We start from the raw sequence: 22,623 nt of genomic DNA, 5'->3' as shown, positions 1-22,623 counted from the left end.
TACAGCTTCCCCAGTGTCACCTGGGCTCAAAATAACCTCTCTCAGAAAAGAGTTTGCTATTTTCCCATTCAGAAACATGTTCTAATTTCTCTTTCCCTGAGGGAAGCATTCTGAAATGTACACTGGATAGATAAAGGAAAGGCAGGTGCCCTCTGCTGGTGTTCCAGAGAGACTCACGAGGGGGTTGTAGAAGGAAACGTAAACTTCCAGTTCACATCCAGGCTTAATTATATTGCAAATACTTGAGGTTTTTTTAGAGATTCACTGAAAAACATTCTGGACCCCATCCTAAAATCAAAAGGATTTTTGCCACTAACTTCCATGGAAATAGCACTGGGCCTGTGTTTTGAACACAGTTCTGCTTGTTTACTATTACAGTTTATTGCTACCAGGGAAGTTCCCATGAAAACACAATCTTTGCTCCTAAAAACAGCAAATGCTCCGGCTGCAATCCCCTCATGTGATGTTAAAAGGGTTGTGAGGTTTGTGTTGTCACAAAGAAATCCATCTCAAGGTGAGGAATACAGAAAAGCAGGAGAGCTCCTACAAAACAGAAGATCCTATATTTTCAAACAAAGATCCCTAGAATTAAATCTAGGGAAGAGAGGACAGTGAGGATAGGCAGAACTATTTCTCGAAAGGTTTTTCAAAGATTAACTTTTGCCTCATGGACAGTCTTTATCTGTGGTTAATGTGTTCACAGCTGTTAATGTGATCTCTAACACGCATGCTAAACAGCTTATTCTCAAATGCAATTTGCATCTTTTAAGATATGATTGAAACAACTCATTAATTCAACCTGACACTTATGACAATTGCTCCAATCAGAATAGTCTTTTTCTTCACTTTACATTGGAAGCTTTTGACCCTCCTTTAAACATATATGAATTCATTTGATTTAGGGAGGCACACCTCCCACGCTACTGGAAAGGAGAGCCAGGGGTATTTTAGTACTGGAACATTTGGCTATAATAGATTTCGTTTCAATGTACAGCCTCATAATACGCCCAACGATGTTCTTGAAATGAGCCACCTCTGAAAGAAGCACTTTAAAAAGATCATGCAAAATATCTCAGAAAATGGGATAATAGCTCAAAGAAATATGCTTCTTCCAGTCAGGACAAGCGACGTGTTTAAGTCTATTTCTATTGTTTATACTCAGACTTACTCAATATCTTTCCGTACTGATCCCAAGAGATTTTCCCTTTCCCGTACTGCCAGAAAGTTGGTTTTGGTTTTATGGAATTCATGTGTGTAATCCTGTAACAAAACAAGTATTTTAAGCACCATTAGATCTTGACAATGGCAACACTCTGCCAACAAGATCTGACCAAGAGATACTAAATGGGCAGGAAATTAGCCAATAAAAAGGCTAGTAAAAATGGAAAATAGGCTCGAAAGTTTTATTACTTCTACTGCATTACAGTACTTGCTTACTAATTATCTCAGTGGTTAAGGTTATACTGGAACTTTCATTATAACCCCCTCCTCTTGTTTTCACATAAAATAAAAATGGTCATACTGGAACAGACCTATGGTCCATTTATCCCAGTGTCCTGTCTTCCAACAGTGGCCAGTGCCAGATTCTTCAGAGGGAATGAACAGAATAGAGCAATTAAGTGACTCATCCTGTCATCCAGTCCCAGCTGGTGGCAGTCAGAGGTTTAGGGACACGCAGAGCATGGTGTTATGTCCCTGACCACCTTGGTGAGCAGACATTGATGAACCTATCATCCATGAACTTATCTTAATTCTTTCTGAAACCAGTTATACTTTTGACCTTCACAGCATTTCCTGGCAATGAGCTCCACGGGATGGCTGTGCACTGTGTGAAGGACTTCTGTAAGTTTGCTTTAAATCTGCTGCTTATAAATTTCCTTGCATGACCCCTGATTCTCGTGTTATGTGAAGGGGTAAACAACACTTCCCTATTCACTTTCTCCATACTAGAAATGATTTTATAGACCTCTATCATATCCCCTCTTAATCATCTCTTCTCCAAGATGAACAGCCCTAGTCTTTTTAAGTTCTCCTAGTATGAAAACTGTTCCAAACCCCTAATCATTTTTGCTGCCATTCTCTGTATTTTTTCCAATTCTAAGACACCAGAACCCAGTTTATCCAAGCCTTCGTTACCCGGTTCTCCATATTACCCAAACAACCAGCAGGATTTTCCTGCTAATAAATGAACCAAACATTTTTTGCGAGAATTAAGTTTGTATATTCTGTTAACTAGATAGGAAAAGTAAAAAGATAGTACCTAAAAAACTTTCAGACACTAGTGCAGAGGTTCTCAAACTGTGCTCTGCAGACCACCAGTGGTCCATGAGCCCCATTCAGGTGGTCCGCAGACAGTTCCCTCTAAGATGTGTGCCTCGGCATCCGCACACAAGAAAATAAAGGGCCATCCACCTAATTAGTGGAGCTGCGCAGGAACGGCTCCATTAATCAGATGCCTGGACCCTGGAGAAGACGCACATGTAAGGTGAGGTGGTGGCCTTGGGGTTGGAATAGGAGGTACGTGGGAGGGGGCAGTGGGCTGAGAAGATGGGGTGAGGGGAATTTGGGATCTTAACTGAATATCTGTCAACTATTTTTAATGGAGATTTCATTTTTCCCCTCTCAGCAAAGGAAACAGAGTACTACAGTGAAAAGGTCCAAGACCTGTGTACCACAGTGAAAGCCTTTCTAAAAGGGAAACACCAAATAGAAACTGGTGGTCAGCTTGTGCAGAGGTCTTGCACTCCCTGCGTGACATATTTGGGAAGCTAGTGGAAGAACATACATACATTCAAATATTGAGAAATTGTGAAACATTCCTAATAATTTCACATCAAGATCAAGTAGTCACTAAATCTGGAAAACTGCATAGACCTCTTGGGACCTATGGCATAGTCATCTTTTTGGTCATTAATTTTAGCTGCATTTAAAACCTCTGAATGTGAGGTTCACTTTCATATTCAGTGCTTTCAATTGCTTATTTCAACAGCTTCCTTGGGACAGCTTTTACTTCATCTGAGAGTCCCAATTGTAATTAAGTTTATGTAACTACTGGATGCTAACAAAAGAGAGAGTAGAAGAAACCCAAGCATGAAAACCTTACATCACAGACCAAAAATAGCTTCATAATATCATTTTTGAAATATACAGAAAACCAAGAAGGTAAATGTTATAAAGATGACCCTTTTAAGATAGAAATGATTAAATAATTCTATCCACATAGTGTGCAAAACCACAGCAGCTGTGGATAAGATTATTTCCTTTTTGGTTATTAGGATCCTATTTTCTATATCCTTCCCTTGCAGCATATGAGACAAAGACGTCTTTTCCATCAGACATTTTAACCGGCTATGCATTGGTCACAACTAAAAACTGATACCATTTACTTTTCAGCGATATAGCATCCCTCAAACTTCTGCCTGCCAATCAACATTTTAGGGTTGTTGGGGTTCTTTTTACATTTTTATACACACACACCTCTACAAGAGTATTTGGATTTTGTGTGAGGTTATATCAGTAAGTATCATTCCCAAGTATTATTACAATGAAGAGACAGCGTAAAAACAAGTAACAAATGTATTGCACGTGACTTACCTGCAATATGTCTCTGTGACGCTGTAATGTGTGCATCAGTGCTGCGTTCAGGGATGGGACTCCCGCGCTGTTGGTGTACTCCACCATTTTGTCATTTATTCCAGTAAGCTACGGAAAAAAAACAAAAACAAAAAACCAAAGGGACACTTTTCCATAAAGTAGCTACAATGCTGATTAACATGTTTTCAGTGAAGCATCTACCAAACACTGTTACCAGTGTTACTAAACATCTTGTTTTGTTTAATGGAGGCATATTGCAATCTTGTGTCACCAAGTGCACATTCTACAGCCTAGGCAGGAACATTCGATCTATTAAGGTCTTCCAAGTCCTATTAGGTATTGAAATAAGAATAGGAAAACTCATTTACCCTTCCCAGAAGTTGTTCAATCTCCACCGCCATGGTTTCAAACATTCTGTCTTGGCTTGACCCATTTAAGAGAGGAGTTGTATCAGAACTAAGAGGAAAAGAGCAGCAGCAATTACTGAAAGGTACAAAATTCTTTTGTGACTATTCGGACACCACGTGTCAATAACAGGCATAAGTACAAAGGCAATTTTATTTTCTAAGTAGGTTTCCTAAAGTCAGAGATTAAATTTAGAAAAGAGATACATTTTCCCTGTATCGACTGCCTCATGAATCCAATACCTCCGTTTAAATACCATGAGCTATATACCCCTCAACCACGTCTACACTCACAGGAGTGCCGCTGAAGAGCGCTTGTGTAGCCATGTTATGCCAATGGGAGAAAGCCTGCCCATCGACACAAGAAAACCAGCTCAACAAGCGGCTGTAACTATGACAGCATGAGAGGCTCTGTGGCCAACATAGCGCTGTGCACATGAGCACTTACGCTGGCAAAACTTACGTCGCCCGAGGGTGGAGGTTGTTTTTTTCACACTGCTGAGCTATGCACGTTTTGCCAACAGAAGTATTAGTGAAGACATAGCCTTACTTCCCTCTTGAAGCTAATATCTGGTACTGAATCTACTACACATCACATCGGAAATCATTACTTGCCAAACAATGATGCTTCTTTCCCACACTGTTCTTTACGACTCCCTTTTAGCAGGAAAGTGGGTTTCAATATTAGTATGTTATAATTATGTAAATGTACATTAACAATACAGTGCTAGAAACTCCTGCAGATGCATTTTAAACAAGAACATGCCACATAGAAAAATTGGGATAAACTGTGTTTTCTACATAGTCCATCTCCCCTATGCCTGTCAAAGCAGTTAAACATTACACAAAGAAAAATCATACAAGCAAGGGGATAGGTGCAAACACACAACAGACCGACATTTGTAAGGTAACAGTTTACATCTTTTGAAGGCAATACTCTTTTCTCTGGTTACCTGCAATTATTGGAATAGGAAGAGGAAAGAAAACTAGTGTCTTTTCTACGGCCCATCTTTCTCTCTGGAAACAAGAAGTCAGTGGTATGTCCGGGTTATACGGCAAACACCACACAATACAACTCTGGCAACATATGAGAAATAGAGAAGACGGTGGTGGCAGCAGCAGGTCTGATTCAGGAAGAGAGTGGTCACTCCTAGCGTTGCTCTTGAGCTTCGGCTGGGAAACAGATTCTGGGTCACTCTGCTCAGCCTGAGCAATGTCAGAAGAGACACATTCAATCCAACAATACGTTTAGACACAATCCATTTTGATGTCCTCTCTTTGAAATACGGACACAGAGAGAGAACTGTTGTGTTAGGATAGGAGGAACGTGGCTTTCAAGGGGTAGGATTGCAATCTACTGACACTTATTGGGAAAGGCAGGTAAAACAAACAAGGTTTGTTTCTGTGGATTGGGGGGAGTGACGAGAAAATGAGAACGAAATTAACTAATGCTTGGGCAGTCAAGCTGGGATGCTTCCATTTAGGTGTCTTAAGCTCTATTATTCTTTGCATTGCAGAAACACTGACAGAGCTCAGTCAGGGACAAGGCCCAATGTGCTGGGTGCTACATGTAACAAAACACACACTCCCTGCCACAAAGAGCCTACAGAGCCTCTATGCAACAACATGTGGACACAAACAGAACCAGGAAGAGGGGAGAAAGGAGGAAAAGGTGATAGTGACATAATCATATTCAGAATAAGCAGCAGAGGTCACAGTACACGGGATGCCTAGATATTGTTGAATATTTGGTAGGCAACCCAGTAGAGGGAAGCTTTAGGGAAGGTTTTGAAGGATGATGATTTCTCTCACTTTAGGACTGGCGCGAGTTCCAGAACGATTCCCATTGCAACAGACTCAATTAATACACAGTGACTGATCGAGAGAAGGCTGCATGTGCATGGGCACCATTTATGAAGTTAATGATGTAGCTGTCTTCACATTTCTGAAAGAATCAGAGAGTCTGGTCCTCAAGGTGGTGAGACATATAAAACTTAATTATGCTTGACTAGGGAACGCACATAAACCTGACACTTGCAGACGAAGAACATTTATTAGCTCTTTTGGTAAAAGGCTTATGTTTAAAAGGAGTTCTCACCAGTAATCCTGAAGGAAAACTTAAAACTAGCGGCTGTACCTATATTGGTTAGAGCAGAGGGCTCAGTGTCAGAACTCCTCAGTTCAAACCCCAGCTCTGCCACGTACTCACTATGCAAGTCTGGACAAGTCACAACAGCTCTGTGCCTCAATTTCCCATCTTTACAATGGGGAGCATAATGCTAGCCAGACCATATGCAAATTTGAGAGGCTAAATTCATCAGTATCCAAACTGCTTTCCAGCCTTTGAGTTGAAGTCCTTAAAAGACTGCAAAGTATTTTCTAAATGAATATACAACCTGAACACAGACGGTGCAGCAAGTTGTACTGCCATTCACAAGGACACACCCCATCTATGGATTACCACAAATACCAACTACAGCTTCAACACAATTCCTTCTAGTGATTTACATCATGCTAACGACATTCCACTGTCCTTGAACGGGCACCATCCATATGGATCACCATCACCGCTTCATGAAGATCAACATATGGTTCCTAATACCCAGGAAGGACTATTCTAATGAGCTACTTGAAAAACTAAGGTTCAAATAATAAAGAAAAGTGGAAGATTAAATGAATCAAGAGTATTTAAAGCAGCCTTTTAAAAAAACATGAAGAAGTCTGTTAGTACCTATACCTGTCGCGTCTTCCCTCTCGGGTGCTGCTGTGACTGTAGCTTGTGCACAGTTTGCTGAAGGAGACCAACTTCAGATCAAGCTCATTCTCCAGCTGTCTAGCCTGCTTCCTGAGATCTGAACAACAACAGAATGATACATGTGAGGTTAACAGGTCCTTTTAAAATCCAATATATTTGGGATTTGCTTTTTTACAACAAACTATTTTGGGTGCATAACATAAAGGAGAGGAAGTCAGAATAAGAGACTACATCATTAAAAATAAGAAGTCAGGCAGGATCTGTTACAAAAGAGATTAAACGCCTGGATGTATGCACAAATCATGAAAATACATTAGTAATAGATGTTCCATCACAGTGGATCAGACTAGTGACCCAGAGACTTAGCCAGGATGGAGAAGCCCTCTTGTGGTTATTCAGAACTGGACTGAATGAAGCACTGGCGAACACACTGTTTAGATTTTTAAGCTCCACAGGTCAGGGACAGATGTCTTCTGCTGTGTTTGACATGGTGCCACTGTTATCAGTGCACATCACTATAAAGAAACATCCCAGCATTTGACTCATGGCCTAAATGATCTCCCCCATTACTAGTGTCTACGAACGTTACACAGTATGGTCTCACCTACACACAAGACCAAGTCAGCAACAGCAAGTTAGAAACTACCATATTTCAGCCAAGTAAATTGGAAAATTCCAGTTACAAACTTCTCTAAGGAATTCAGGCACACAATTCCCACTGCCTTGTATGCTCCTAATTCCCTCTGGCACTTCTGAAAATCTCCACCGAAACATTACCAGCTGCTCCCCTTCAGTAAATTTCAGCTCAGTTCTCTTCTGGGGTGCAACAGGACTCGAGTCCTCTTTAAATGCTAGTCACACTTTTACAGAGACACCATCAGGCTGAATGGGCCAAAATCAGACCAGCTTTGTAGTTTTATACCTGCTTTTGCAACATCCAAGTCTTTACATGTCTTTTCCCCTCACAGGAAGATTCCTCCCCCACCACCCCACAAAACACACCTCGTTACTACTATTTACAACAACATTTTGATCAGTAAAAACTTCCAAAACCCAAATCCCATGCTTCTTCTCTTGGTCTTCATTAACTCTACTCTTTCCTGGTCATCCCCAGAAAAGCCTTCACAGTTACAGGAACATAGGATGTCAGACTAGATGACTGGTGCTTCAAGCTGGTATGCCACCTTTAGGCAAGGAAGGCAATATGTCCCATATTCAGCCTAGCCAATTAGTGGTAGCACACAGATAGGATGTCAACTTTTTCACATCATAGACCATTTTAGAGAGAGCTTTTCATGAACACTTTTCCATGTCTACCTCCAAAATTTGATTCACCTCTTCTGTAAAGCAACTACAGAGCTCTGGTTACAAGAATAAATCAAAGTAGGGCACTATAAAAGCAACAATATAGAAAGAAACTTGTTTAACACAACACAAGTGGCTGCTGGGTTATCTTCCATTTTGAATTTCTACTATTTATTTCTTTTCCCTGGACACAGATCCAAAGGCTAAGCCAGTAATGGGACCCCAGGTGACACCTCACCCAGCCAGGCCCCTGAGCAAAGACTAGGCCTCAGCTTTGCGATACCATGATCTCCCCATGGACACCCCTCCCCAGGCCACCCGTCAAGCCCCTCAGATCCACCCCCAGATCCCCTGCCGAACCTCCTCAGAGCCAGCCCCCCAAACCCCAACCCCCCTCAGAGCCAACCCCTCAGCCCATGTCTCCCAGCCCCCCTGACCCCCCAGATCCCCTGCTGAACCCCCTCAGGGCCAGCCCCCAACCCCCCCAAACCCAACCCCTCAGAGCCACCCCCTCACCCTGTCTCCCAGCCCCCAACCCGCCCAGATCTCCTGCTGAACCCCCTCAGAGCCAGCCCCCCAACCCCAACTCCCCTCAGAGCCAATCCCTCAGCCCATGCCTCCCAGCCCCCGGACCCCCCCAGAGCCAGCCCCCAACCCCCCCAAACCCAACCCCTCAGCCCATGCCTCCCAGCCCCCCTGACCCTCCCAGAGCCAGCCCCCAACCCCCCTCAGAGCCAATCCCTCAGCCCGTCTCTCAGCCCCCCGACCCCCCCAGATCCCCTGCCGAACCTCCTCAGAGCCAGCCCCCAACCCCCCAACCCCAACCCCTCAGAGCCACCCCCTCAGCCTGTCTCCCAGCCCCCAACCTGCCCAGATCCCCTGCCGAACCTCCTCAGAGCCAGCCCCCCAACCCCAACCCCCCTCAGAGCCAATCCCTCAGCCCATGTCTCCCAGCCCCCCCCAGAGCCAGCCCCCAACCCCCCTCAGAGCCAATCCCTCAGCCCATGTCTCTCAGCCCCCCGACCCCCCCAGATCCCCTGCCGAACCTCCTCAGAGCCAGCCCCCCAACCCCAACTCCCCTCAGAGCCAACCCCTCAGCCCATGCCTCCCAGCCCCCTGACCCCCCCAGAGCCAGCCCCCAACCCCCCTCAGAGCCAACCCCTCAGCCCATGTCTCCCAGCCCCCCTGACCCCCCAGATCCCCTGCCGAACCTCCTCAGAGCCAGCCCCCAACCCCCCCAAACCCAACCCCTCAGAGCCACCCCCTCAGCCTGTCTCCCAGCCCCCAACCCGCCCAGATCCCCTGCCGAACCTCCTCAGAGCCAGCCCCCCAACCCCAACTCCCCTCAGACCCAACCCCTCAGCCCATGTCTCTCAGCCCCCCGACCCCCACAAGCCTCCCAGGCCCACCCCGATCCCCTCCCGAGCCCAGCCCCCAAGTCCCCTTGTACCCAGCCCATGCCTCCCAGCCCCCCCGACCCCGCCAAAGCTCCCGCCAAGTCCCCTCAGAGCCGACCCCCCCGGGCCCCGCAGCGCCGCGCCCCGCCCCCCCTCACCTTCCCAGTAGTTGCTGCTGCTCCCCGCCGCCATGTTTGTTACCAACGTCAGCCTGCTCCAGCCCCGCGAGCCCCAGCCATAGAGACCAGGCGCCAGAGCGTCCCCCGGGGCGCGGAGACCGACGGGAAGTGAAGGCCTCCCAGCGCATCGCCACCTGGCGGCCCCCGCCGGCATAGCGGGGCTCTGCCCCCTGCCGCAGCCCGGAGCGCTTGAGAGACCTGGAGGTGCGGCCCCCAGTGCGGCCCCCGGCTCTGTAACGGGCTTTCCGGACCGGCCCGGCCGAGCCCCCGCGGGACGGGGACCGCCCCCCCAGGCTCAGCACCCAGGGGTGCTGAGAGCCATTGAACCAGAAACCGCTGCAAGCCAGGGGTGCTGAGCACCCCCAAGCTTGGATCCCCCCAGGCTCAGCACCCAGGGGTGCTGAGAGCCATTGAACCAGAAACCGCTGCAAGCCAGGGGTGCTGAGCACCCCCAAGCTTGGATCCCCCAGGCTCAGCGCCCAGGGGTGCTGAGAGCCATTGAACCAGAAACCGCTGCAAGCCAGGGGTGCTGAGCACCCCCAAGCTTGGATCCCCCAGGCTCAGCGCCCAGGGGTGCTGAGAGCCATTGAACCAGAAACCGCTGCAAGCCAGGGGTGCTGAGCACCCCCAAGCTTGGATCCCCCAGGCTCAGCGCCCAGGGGTGCTGAGAGCCATTGAACCAGAAACCGCTGCAAGCCAGGGGTGCTGAGCACCCCCAAGCTTGGATCCCCCAGGCTCAGCGCCAGCCTGCACAGGGCAGGGCCTGCCATGGTGCAAAGGGCACCCAGCCACTGGGAGCAAACAGGCCAGGCCCACGCCGAGGCAGTGCCCACCTCCCACACCAACCCCCAGCGTTCAGAAATCACCCCGGTGGCTTTAAAAAAAATCACTTTTAAATTAGTGTAAGGTGTTGGCTGGCTGCTAGGGCTGCGCTCAGCTCACAGGCCCAAGCTTTTCCCCAAGTCTGAGGGCTACTTTCATTTAAACCAGCCAAGTCCCCCAGCACCACATGCCACCAGGAGCAGAGGCTTTACAAGCACCACCAAATCTCACAAGAGTTGGTAACAGTGCTTGGGTGTGACAAGTCCACTCACCCTTCCCCTATCTCTTCCCTGAAGGGCACCCTCCCATCAGCCTCCGGGGAGGACAGTTTTATATTCACGCGTCTACATTTTCAAAACAGTTTTCCAAGGCTCCATTTTGATTATTAATAAGCAGTTCTTCACTGTTCAGTTAATTTGCATTGTCTAGTCCTGGGGAATGGCCACACTCACAAGAGCATCTGGCCCTAGAGGTTACTTTCCCCCACAGTACCCTAGGGCCTCTGGGACAGCCTCAAAAAAAGAATTAAAAAAAAAATCCTTGTACCTGCTGCACATCAGCAGAAAAGCTCCAGCCACCAGCCCTTGCCAGTTCATAACATGCACAATAGCTACCTAGTTCAAGGCAATAAAAGTGACAAAAAGGACAGAAGGGTTTTTTTTCCTTTTGGTCACCACTCTACTGTGTTCTGTGCACCTTACAAGTATTAGCTATTGTGTAATGGCAGCCACGATCCTTGGCATAACTATTGCTTGAGAACTCTGAGCACATACAGCTCACTTTACTTACAGAAGGCACTAGAGATGTTATTCAAAAAAATTCCTTAAAACAGAGGGTTGGGTATCCCTGCTTCAGAGGTGGGTACAGGAGTATGTTCAATGTAACATACAACAGCTGCAGTTGGTAAAGGCACCAATGCTTTCAGAGTGATAGTTAATGGAAACAATTACTACATGACAGGCATGGAGAGTTGTCTATTACGAGAAACCACAGCTTTGCAATAGGGCTGGTGTGAACAACTTGAAGTCTTCCTAGGTGTTTGTACAGCACCTAACCCCACACCTGACACTTGCCTTTGGCTACTCTTACAGTATAGCCCACAGCACAAGCAGGCCTGATCCATCGGTAACAAACAGCAGCTCTGCTCTTCACCTTGGCCTACACTTTGTAAGAGCTTCTTGGAGCTGTAATAACCTTCTTCAGGCTGGTTGCGTGTTTTACTGTAGCAAGACCCATGCCTGGTCCCATGGCAGATAAACAGGCCCATGGAGTTTAGCGTGTAAAGTTTTGGTGAAACATTAACCACAGCTCATGCCAGTGCTGACAGCAGCCTAGAGCCCAGAGCACTTGTCCTCAAAGCAGTTTTACAGCATTATCCTCACACTGGCTTTAATTTCCCAGTCATCTTTGCCAGACTGGGGGAGGCTGACTGCTGCCCTCCAGTCCAGCCCAAGTTCGGTGCATTGTGTTTGGAATCAAAAGCAGTGAAGCAGCAGGTGCCATTAGGGGGCAGTACCCAAAGTCAGGTGCACAATGAAGCACAAGCTGTGGCTCCCATAGACTCAAGGGTTAGCAGTTGCCCTGTCTGACACCAAAGAGAGTTTAAGAAATAACAGGAGGGTCAAGAGGAAATGGGAACTGAGGGGCCCAAGCCAAGAGCCTCCCACTCCAGGCAGGCTAAGACAATAAGGTAGCTACTTTGTCATTCTTGTGAAAGTTATTAAGATTTCAGCTACTGAGACTAGCACAAGAGACATCAAAATAATTTTAATAGAGTATTAGATTTCAGTATACATGTAAAAAACAGAGCACACGCCTGGTACAGAAAGTTCGGTCTCACATGGCACACAGATTGGTTTCTTTTATTTAAGCTAAAAGTCAACCATTTGAAGTCTCTTTTTAAAAGTTTACTTTTGAAGGCACAGTGCATGGACCTATGCATTCCAGAGACAAGTGCATGCAGGTGGTGCTGGCACCTCCAGAAAGGGGGTCAAGGGGAGTTGTTGATACTGGCTGTCAAAGGTGGGTCAAGGATGGCATGGGGTGTTGCAGACAAGGGTGCAGAGGGTACTTTGTTCAGCAAAAGCAGTTAAAAACCCAGTTGTCATGGCCATAGAAGAGCTGCACCTTTGCCCTGGGAGATCTAAGCAACGACACGCAGCTTAGAAGAGTCTCACTCATAGGTATTTACACAGTAATTAGCACCCACTTACCTCACAGGCATTCACCTACCCTAGCTAGTTCAGAACACATTCTGTGAGGAAAAAAGGGCTAACACAATACTCTGAAATGCCTGTAGACTCTTAATTTATTGCTTGTGGGGGCAGAAGTCTGATTTAGAGGGAGAACATCTTCATATGAATGAGGAAGCCCCAACTCCCACACCGAACCAGGTATCAAAGCAGGAAAAGTGAGAGCCTTAAGATCAGGCTGAGAAGTCAACTTTAATATAAAAACCCCAACTCATCTGCTTTTGACCTTGAAAGCAAAAGCTCTGGAAATCAGGCAGACTTAAGCTTACTGAGTGATAGGCCACTGGATCCTGCATAATAGGCTGAAAACCGAAGAATCAGAGCAAAGTCATTTATTCAGCAGGGCTGCAACCTGACACGCTACATGTGTGGTCCCTGCAAGAGTGAGAGAAGATGCAACACCAGCTCCTTAACACAGGGTATAAGGAAGGGCAGAAGCTCCCTGCTTAGCCTGGCTGCTCCCATCACATGCTTAACAGCATATCTGCCAATTGTTCTGTTAAGAGGTTGAGAAATGCCCTGTTAAAACATTTCCACAATGATCTTCTCATGAGAGAGGAGCATAAAGAGCTTCACACTCTGCAGAATTGCCCCTGACTTTTGCAATATGAAGCCTTGTTTTACAAAAGGGAAAAGGGGCTGAATGAAGCTCTCTCTACCCGGAGTTCAGTTCACATACCCCCAGACAGCAGTGTTCACATCTTGTTAGTGGAGACACTCGCTCATCTACTAACTCAAACCCATCCTGTCAGAATTGCTGATGTTTCACATGGATACCCTGGGGAGGGGGGCTAACAGCCACGCTGGTGCTGTACTAGAGACTCGCCCCGACATGGTAGCTGATGGAATGGTTTGAATACAAGTTGGCGATGTAAATATCATAAAGCTCCAATCTCTGGGTAACTGGAGAGGCGTGTGAATACTGACAGTACAGCTCCACTTCTTGACAGAGGACCAAGCTGCAGACCTAATACTATCAACTCTGTTCCATATAACAAATACAAGACAGCTGACAGGTCCCAACATGCATGCCCACTCTTCCCGCATTCAGTCAGATACCTCCCACCCAATAATGCAGGAAGAGAACTGCTGTCCCCAACACAACACTTGTTAGCATCTGAAGTTCTCAGAGAAGCTGGGGAGGGAAGACTACTAGGAAAGGTGGTGAACAAACACCATTAACCTTTTGCAGAATTTAGTATTTCAGCAACAACTGGTGGGTTACAACACAGATTTAAAAACTGTCTGGTTCCCTTGGTAGCTACATTTCCACAAGGGCAGCAAGGTCCTATTAGGTGCATACAGCAAAGGCTGGAGAACCTCAGACCTTGTGTCTTACAAGAGGAGGATTTCCTTCTTCGCTCCAGGCTGCAGTACACTGAGTAGAGCCGCCAGTGAATCATTCATTTCAGGCAAGAGCCCGGCCTGTTTACTGCATCCTCTAATTCCTGCAAGTACTATACTCCGGAAGCGAGCAATACCGGCATTTGCTTCATGCTGCTGAACCCTAGTTCCCTCCTCAGAAAAGGGAGGCACACTGGAAAGACACCAAAGGCACTGGAAATCAGGTGTCAGGTGGTTTGATTTAGCTCCTCTTGGCACAGAATCTTCCCTTTCTAGAGAAGCCTTTTAGCTCCAACAATGGGTAAGTTTTGACTCCAAGTGTTCTCTCATGTACAGAGAGCGTCACTCAGATCCTGTTTACACATCGTGCTATCCAAACATCCCTCTTCTCTCTCTCTCTCTTTCTCTCACACACCCCCACCCACCCCCCCTTTGTCACTGACAGCCATCTAACTATGAAAGAGCAGGAGGGACATTTAGAGGCACTCTGCTTGTGGTCCTTGAGCAGAGATGTGCCCATGCTGCTGGCTGGATGTCAGGCACTCTCAGGGTTCAATACAGGAGCAAAGAGGTCAGCTTTTAACAGTAGCAGTGGTCAGTAATGGGTATTTTTCTGTATCAGACGGACCTGGGGAGGAACTGAAGTCTTGCAGGTATTTGAGACTGAAGCTGAGCCACAGAGATTGTGCAGGCTCAGCGCTGCTGCAGAATACTAGCTGTGTGTACTGGGCTGTGGCCAGGTTGAAGTGCTTTTCAAACTCCGGCAGACAGGAACAAGGCTGAGCAGGCACATTAGTGACTAGCAGCATTTAGACAACATCCACAGTGAGTGATTACCACCATCTGCTTGGAAACCCTCAAGTGGCTCTTTTAGCATGCTATCCTGTCATGCTGCTGTTACTCCTCACTCATGGGTTACTAGCTAGTCTCCATTCTCAGACAGGCAATGTTAAGTGTCGTTGGGCTGGCTACATGGCCAACCAGAAGCAAGAGGGGTTCTGTACAAGACTGTTCAAATAAACCTGAGGATTTTCTTTTAACTAGAGAATGGCCGAGTTGCACAGCTACCAGACACCCAACTCCTATGAGTTAACTGTAGCTCTCTCCCCCTTTGCGTGGAGAGCTTCTCACACCTGAACTAGATTATTCCACCTGTCAGTTTTCAATACAGAGGCAATTTCATGGGGAGCCTGACTGTAAAACTTATTCCCCTGCAAACACTTCAGAAGCATCAGAAGCCTGCAGTAGAGCAGAGCAGGCCACAGGCCCTCTGCACCCTTGGAGTGGGATGGAGCAACCAAAAGCCGAGCTCATTGTCCATTTCTAAAGCCACTCACTGGCAGCACAGCTGAAGTCTTGCCCATAACTGACCAAGGCTTCCCCAAAATGTAGAGAGTGAAAAGAATAAAAAAAGTAAAGATAAATAATGGCTTTAAAGCTTAGAGAACAATGGACCCCACCAGGCATTTGGTAATTACTCCACTTTCCCTGCGCCAGGCTGGACCATCGAGAAAACTGCTAGCAAGTCTTGATGCCAGAACACACTAATAAGTTGCCTTCCACGTGTTTCCATTATATGGAACTCCAACCCCTGACCTAGAAACATGACAGTGTTCACAGCCTCTGACATCAGCTGACAAGTGCATAAGTAGGAATGGAGCAAAAAAACACACGGGAGGTTGAGAACTGCCACCCACGTCTCTGGAGCTTACATATTCTGCAAGCTAACGTTCCAGATCTCTGAAGCGTAAGAGCAGCCCCCATTGTAGGGCTTGTCCATAGGGAGCTTTCCTTTCCACTTGGTGTCTCAGTGTTTGCTAGAGTACAATGTTTCTTCTTCAGTGTCTGTCTCATCCTGGAATTCGTGGCTCAGGAGGGATTTCTTAGAGCCGGTGGACATCATGCGGATCTCGTCCTCGTAGTCGTCATTGTGCTGCCGTAGGCGATGGAAACCATCCTTGTGCCTGTTGGACTTGATGGAGCAGACGCACCAAATGATGCAGGCTGTGAGGACCATAGCTGACATGGTGGCACCTGCCAATGAGAACACACTTCAGTCAGGGCCAAGTGAGTGCCCACGCTCCTAGTGGATGCTTGCAGATTCCCTGTCACTTACCACCAGCTGTGCCCACAAGAGTGACGAGCTAGAGCTGCTTTCTTCATCCAACTGTGCCAATGCACCTTGCCCCTAACCTGCAGCAAAGGGCCCTTCCTGTGCTGCAGCTTCAGATGGGCAAAGCTGAGACTGGCACAGGGTTAAAACTCAAACTTTCCTTGAGCTAAACAAGAATACGACCTTTGGCCTCCACAGGTGATAGCCACCTTATCCTTGACCTCCAAACCCATGTAGTGATCTGGCAGCAGCCAGCTGTGCCGCCCTCAAGGTGGCCCAGGGTAAGAGACAGTATTGTCTCTTACTCCCACAGCCAACTAATGAGGACTTGTCAGAAGTAGACTTTTCCCATTGCTATCGCCATCCCCCCTCGTTTTACTGAGGCCATTTGTGAATCTACCAAGTGCTGCAGGGATCTCCAGTATCCACCCTCTTAGCTGCAGATACAGCATTGGAGGGCACAAACTGTGGGATAAGCAGTGTACCTAGAATAAAGGGCAGGGGAATGACTCAGGACCACAGACTAACTTAGTGTTAGGGGAGGGGAGGAGAGAGAAAAAGTGATGGTCAGAGATGGATCTCACGTCCTGAATGTCCTGAAAAGAGGGTCTCTCATGTTACCTGCTACAGTCACCACGAGCTCCCTTGAAAGGCCAAATATCCTGTTATCCATGTCAAACACGATCACCACGGAGCTGGCGGCATCATGGCGTACCTGCACCTGGAGAAACAAGTGGACGTGCCAAAAATGTTCAATACTCTGTGTTAGCATCTACGCAGGAGAGAAGCATGTGGACTTGCCAACAGCAAGTGTGAGGCAGGGGAAAGTCACGCCTCAGAACTATCCCCTCCCCGCAAGGGCTCACGGTGGGAAGTTCTCTTCCATCCACTGCACAAGTTAAATACAGCTACACTGGGCTGAAAAGCAAGGCTGTTCAGCCGCTACTGAAGACTAAATAGCTGAAAAAACAGACAGGAGTAAAAATTAAGCAGAAGAAGAAGTCTCCTTACACAAGAAGAAGTCTAAGTCTAAGGAGGCCACAGGGAAAGAGACCCTGTGATCCGGCTGCGCACTCACCAAGACATGCTTCTGCTGATATCCTTCAGCTGTGGCACTGATGTTATGTAACCCCGGAGCCAACAGCACATGGAAATAACCACCTTCCTTTGTGTACACTCTCACACCTTCATTGAGTACAATGACTGCCTTAGACACTGGCTTGCCACTCTTGTCTTGGACAAATCCATGGACTCCCTTATGAACCTGAAATCAAGAGTGTCAAGAGGCTCAGAGCTCAGACACAAGGGTAGAGGGAGATACGTGAGCGTATTAGGATTTACTGAAATGTGAAATAGAAGGCTGCCCTCTGCTTAGTAATTAAAATGCACAATACAACCAAGGTCTGTTCATCCCACCTTGAGGCAAAGTGTCACTGAGAGATTAGCCGATTCCCTGGCTGATACACCACATCTCACTCCTCTGGACCTACAACCATAGGACTTCAGCAGCAAGGACCAGGCCTCATGTACCAGTGTGCTCCCCCACAAGCCCCCAGGAGCTTCTTCTTGAAGAACCATTAATCTCTCACCTCCACAACCATGCTAAGGAGAGACTTCTTATTCTCTGTCCACAGATTAGGGAGCTGTCCAGCACTTGGGAAGTAGCAGCAGCTGGTATACACTGTGATCTCAGGGCAATGGCCAAAAGTGACACTGAAATCCTGAAAAACAGGGGAAGAGGTTGTGACATGGATAGCGTTTAAACAGAAAGCTTTGGAATGAGGTAACGGGTGACTTCGGCATAGCTCTGCCCAGAAAATCTGTTCCTTTAACACTACAGTAGAACCTCAGAGTTACGAGCTGACCAGGCCCCTACACCTCATTTGGAACCAGAATCAAGCAACAGCACAGACGAGGGCGGGGGGAAGCAGCAGCAAACACGACAGTGCTGTGTTAAACAAAACTACTAAAAAAAGGGAAAGCAGCATTTTTCTTCTGCATGGTGAAGTTTCAAAGCTGCATTAGTCAACGTTCAGTTGTAAAGTTTTGGAAGAACCACAGCATTTTGTTCAGTTACAGTCTCCATTCCTGAGGTGATTGTAACTAAGTTTCTACTCTTAGTTTGAGCCTGAGGCGGAGGTGAATTTCTCTATGAAATACCTTCATACTGCCCAGGTGACTGTGCCATTCTGCCCCCCGGATGACCCCTCCTGGAATGTTATCTGTAGAGACAGACCAAAAAAAAGTCAAAAAATCCTTTGCAAAGAGTGGACAGCACAAAAACAGCCACAGTCCAGGGCATCACATGCACGTACCTGACTCATTTTTACACCCAGGCTGACCTAGATGCATTGAGGGATGGTTGTTTGCATACAGAGTTGCCAAATGTCTCAGAGTCTCTTTATTTTCCACTATAAAGAGAAGGTTAGAAGATTAGTAGGAGCTGCCTTTAACCAAGGCAGACTAAATTAATGACATAGCACAGTGCTCAGACTGCCTCGAACACAGCTCAGTTTCTAAACTGCATTTCCTGAGCATTATGAAGTTTGGTCAAATGGATACCGCCAATGAATCCCAGTGTACTGGCTTGTTTTTAATGGCTCCCAGATCAAATACTCTCAACCCTTCCTGCAATGGACAGCGGACGTCCTTACACTGCATAGCCTGACACTGGGAGCAATGTCCCAGCTGTCTTACACGAGGCTTGCACCATTAGCCAGGTTGTCATAAACAGACAGTTAACGGTTAATAGAACAGGAATACTTCATGTCTCTTTTGACTGTAAAGGGTTAACAAAATCTGTGAGCCTGGCTGTCACCTAACCAGAGGACCAATCAGGGGACAGGATACTTTCAAATCTTGAGGGAGGGAAGTTTGTGTGTGTGCTCTGTTAGTTTTTGGGTGTTGTTCTCTCTGGGTTCTGAGAGCGACCAGACATGCAACCAGGTTTCTCTCCAATCTCTCTGATACAGTCTCTTATATGTCCAGAATAGTAAGTACTAGGTAGATAAGGCGAGTTAGGCTTATGTTTGTTTTCTTTATTTGCAAATGTGTATTTGGCTGAAAGGATTTTAATTTGTACTTGTATACTTAGGCTGGGAGGGTATTCCCATGTCTATAGCTGAAAGACCCTGTAACATATTCCATCTTAAATTTACAAAGATAATTTTTACTGTTTTTTTCTTTCTTTAATTAAAAGCTTTTCTGGTTTAAAAACCTGATTGTTTCTTTATTCTGGTGAGACCCCAGGGGACGGGGTCTGGATCCACCAGGGAATTGGTGGGGAGAAAGGGGGAGAGAAAGGTTAATTTTCTCTCTGTGTTAGGATTACTTTCGCTCTCAGGGAGAGTCGGGGGGGTGTGTGAATTTTCCTCTCTGTTTTAAGATTCAAGGAGTTTGAATCACAGTGATCTTCCAGAGTAACCCAGGGAGGGCAAGTCTGGGAGAGGCAACGGTGAGGGAAAGCGTTTACTTTCCTTGTGTGAAGATCCAGAGGGTCTGGGGTCTTGGGGGTCCCCAGGCAAGGTTTGGGGGGGGGGGGGCAGAGTGTACCAGGCACTGGAATTCCTGGTTGGTGGCAGCGCTACAAGTACTAAGCTGGTAATTGAGCTGAGGAATTCATGCTGGTACCCCATCTTTTGGACGCTAAGGTTCAGAGTGGGGAATTATACCATGACACTGGTAGTCTCCGCATTTTCATTTCACTCAATTCAGCATCAAGACAAGCCCACTCCAACCCAGATAACCAGCTATGCTGGCCCAGAACAAGCCTGCAGCTGAATACGGGACTATTGAAACAATAAATGATCCTAAGTGTTGAATGAGGAGGCTTGTGAGGAGTTAGCTGTACCTGTCTGCACAGGTTTATCATATGGGTAAGTTACAAGCAGAGATCCACCATCCAGTGCAACAGAGAGGCTGAAATCTCGCTTCAGGATCAAGTTCTCAATGATTGCTTTGGTCTCCGGCTCTCCTATCCCAGAGTAGGAGGAGAAATTGCCTAAAAACAGAACAAAGAAAGTCATGAGCGCTCAGCAGAAGAGTCTCCTTCTGTGATGGTAAAGGCCTCCAGAAACACATGCTTTGCTAGTGTTTGTACTGACACCAGATGCAGGTGATAATAAAAAGGTATTTCTGTGGTGCTGCTGCCATAACAAGTGGCACCTAACACATTTAAAACAAGACACGTGACCACTCAGGATAGTCAATTAACTGCAGCCAGTGGCCGCATTCATCCACCACCTTCCATAGACCTTGCAGGTCACTATTTCCCACCATGATCTAGGGAGCAACACTTGCTGGTTATCTCCACTTCAGTCACATAACCGATGCCATTGTTCCCCAAAATCAATGCTTCACGCGTTCCCAGGCAACAAAACCAGCCAAAACATTGGTCAGGAACACGGACTCCAGACAGGACAGCCTTGTGGTGCTCAAATGTAATTGCTTTAGATAACTGAGGAGGAAGTCAGCAGCAAAAAGGAGGAGAGCTTCTGGGTTTAAAAGAACCTCCCACCCCCCAAACCATGAAGTCCATATCAAAGTCATTAGGTGTATCTTATCTCTAGATTCTGCTAGAGAGTATCGTGAATAAATTAGGATTTTCCTTCCCTTGCAAAAAAGGTATTTAAAGTTACTCTCTGTAACCTGTCTCAATTCTAAGAACATCACGATATCCAGCCAGTTAGAATAACTGAGACATAACTGAAGCGGTCAGCAGTGCTGACATGACTGACATCAATTCTACAGTGGTTATCAGGGAGATCAGTTCACCACTGCACTGGTTTTGCTAAGATACTAAACATGAACTAGTTTTACTTGTGAAGTCTGTGTCCAGATCTTTGCCATGAGCATTGGTTTGGCCAGTCTTGGATGTGCAGTCTCTCTCCTGAGCGGTCTCACGCCCGTCTGGATTTAGGGATGGCACAATCACAATTCTTGTCCTGTCAATCAGCTGTCAATCAACACAGAGAGACGAAGTTCAGCAGTTAGCCATGAAGCACACTCGGCAGACACCCCCCCACCTCCACCCCGCAGAGACAAACCCAGTAATTCCCGGCACCTTCACTTGCTCAGGCTCCAAGAAGCGCTGCCTACACTGCAGAAGGGTTGCCTTGAGTTTTCACCATTGTGCCCAGGATGGCAGGGTTAGGGGTCTGCAGACCCTGGCCAGCGGCTGCAACCCGTGCTGCCAGCTGCCTCACAACAGTCAAGGAGGGACACCTGAACACCCCACCCACCATCAACTCCCACGGTCTTTGCTGGAGCCTTCCCCCCACCACACATGGTTGGGCCGGAACAGAGTTTACATTGTCCTGAGACCCCCCAGCCAAGTCTTCTGGATTTCATATAACCCACACCCCTGCATGAAGAGGAAGATGGTTTTTGGTAGTAACCACTCTTTGTTCAGGCAGGTGGGCAGGGAGTTCCAGATGCTGCCTTCTTACCTTGGTGATGGCTGCATTCTTTTTGTAGTTCACACAAAGGAACTCTGCCAACGCCAGGAGCAGTTCTGTGCCAACAGGAGCATTTCCATGGATACCAGCAACAAAGCGGATCTTGGGCTCCTCGGGTTCAGACTGGTTGGGTTTGTTGGATATTTCGAGGGACCACATTTGACGGTACTCAACGCTATGACCCAAGCTGCCAACAGATCAACAGAAGCACTGATTATTTATGGCCGGTGAACCACCTCTGGCCTGGCCTTTGCACAGGTCAGTGAGGGGCTGGAAGTGGGCAAAGCTGCTGCCCTGGGATGCAGCGTGACAACAGTGCCTTCTTTGACCTGACCCTGAGGGAGATCTTCACCAGACAGGCGGGGACCCAGATGACACCACCACCTCTGCAGGCTCCAGCTAGATTCCATATGCCACTTGGGATGTGACATTGTCTTCCCCTCCTCCCTCATGTGTGTCCATTTCCTACCCCACCTTATTTCTTCTCTTTTCTATACAAGAAGTCTGGCTTACCTGGACAAAACTGCAACATTGCTGTAAGCCTGTGACCAGAAACACAGCTAAATCTAAAGCCCTAAATGGCCCAGTGCTGATAAAATGTTGCCAGGTCTCAGGGGATTTATAAGACCATGTGATATGCCACTGATTTTCCAGCACTGATGTTACATTATGGCAGAAGCTGCATTTTCTAGCTCTGCTGTCTTTTCTCTTCCCTCTTATGTGCGCTCATCTTGTTTGGTCTTTAGGAAATGGGACTGGACTTTTAACAGCTCCAGCTTATTTCAGTTAGCTTCTTCTCTTTCTTATCTTTAATGCCCTCTAGGAGATGGCCAGACAAGATTCTCTACAAGTCAGAGGAAAGAACAAGAGATGTTGTTAAAATGAAAGCCTTCCCCAAATGCTTTAAACTGTTTTTCCTTTATCTTTTGAAAAGTTTTAAAGGATTTACAGCATGTTTGGGAGGTGCCAAGCACAGTCACGTTAACACCTTCGACTCCTTGA

General features: G+C 47.0%; 2 protein-coding genes across 5 annotated transcripts in view; both read right to left on the bottom strand.

Moving 5' to 3' along the window:
• GOSR1 (golgi SNAP receptor complex member 1) overlaps positions 1-9,704 on the bottom strand; it is a 99,816-nt gene extending 90,112 nt beyond the window's left edge. For 3 of the 4 annotated variants that reach the window (XM_030536229.1, XM_030536230.1, XM_030536231.1), the window contains exons 1-5: positions 9,614-9,704; positions 6,730-6,850; positions 3,963-4,050; positions 3,595-3,702; positions 1,169-1,260 (exon numbers count right to left, since the gene is read on the bottom strand). In XM_030536229.1, the coding sequence (XP_030392089.1) occupies positions 1,169-1,260; positions 3,595-3,702; positions 3,963-4,050; positions 6,730-6,850; positions 9,614-9,647 (443 nt within the window). In that variant the 5' untranslated portion in view covers positions 9,648-9,704. The remainder of the gene's footprint in view (positions 1-1,168; positions 1,261-3,594; positions 3,703-3,962; positions 4,051-6,729; positions 6,851-9,613) is intronic. The other variant, XM_030536232.1, reaches the window with a different exon arrangement.
• Positions 9,705-12,203: 2,499 nt separating this feature from the next.
• Positions 12,204-22,623, bottom strand: part of CPD (carboxypeptidase D) — a 34,676-nt gene continuing 24,256 nt past the window's right edge. The window contains exons 13-21 of the mRNA XM_030536343.1: positions 21,613-21,808; positions 20,984-21,119; positions 20,016-20,165; positions 18,481-18,576; positions 18,326-18,387; positions 17,755-17,886; positions 17,244-17,429; positions 16,787-16,886; positions 12,204-16,086 (exon numbers count right to left, since the gene is read on the bottom strand). Coding sequence (XP_030392203.1) covers positions 15,860-16,086; positions 16,787-16,886; positions 17,244-17,429; positions 17,755-17,886; positions 18,326-18,387; positions 18,481-18,576; positions 20,016-20,165; positions 20,984-21,119; positions 21,613-21,808 — 1,285 coding nt within the window. The 3' untranslated portion in view covers positions 12,204-15,859. The remainder of the gene's footprint in view (positions 16,087-16,786; positions 16,887-17,243; positions 17,430-17,754; positions 17,887-18,325; positions 18,388-18,480; positions 18,577-20,015; positions 20,166-20,983; positions 21,120-21,612; positions 21,809-22,623) is intronic.

The sequence above is a fragment of the Gopherus evgoodei genome, chromosome 17 (assembly GCF_007399415.2).
Source record: "Gopherus evgoodei ecotype Sinaloan lineage chromosome 17, rGopEvg1_v1.p, whole genome shotgun sequence".
NCBI classification, from domain to species: Eukaryota; Metazoa; Chordata; order Testudines; family Testudinidae; genus Gopherus; species Gopherus evgoodei.
This window is presented reverse-complemented; position numbering and strand designations above follow the sequence as displayed.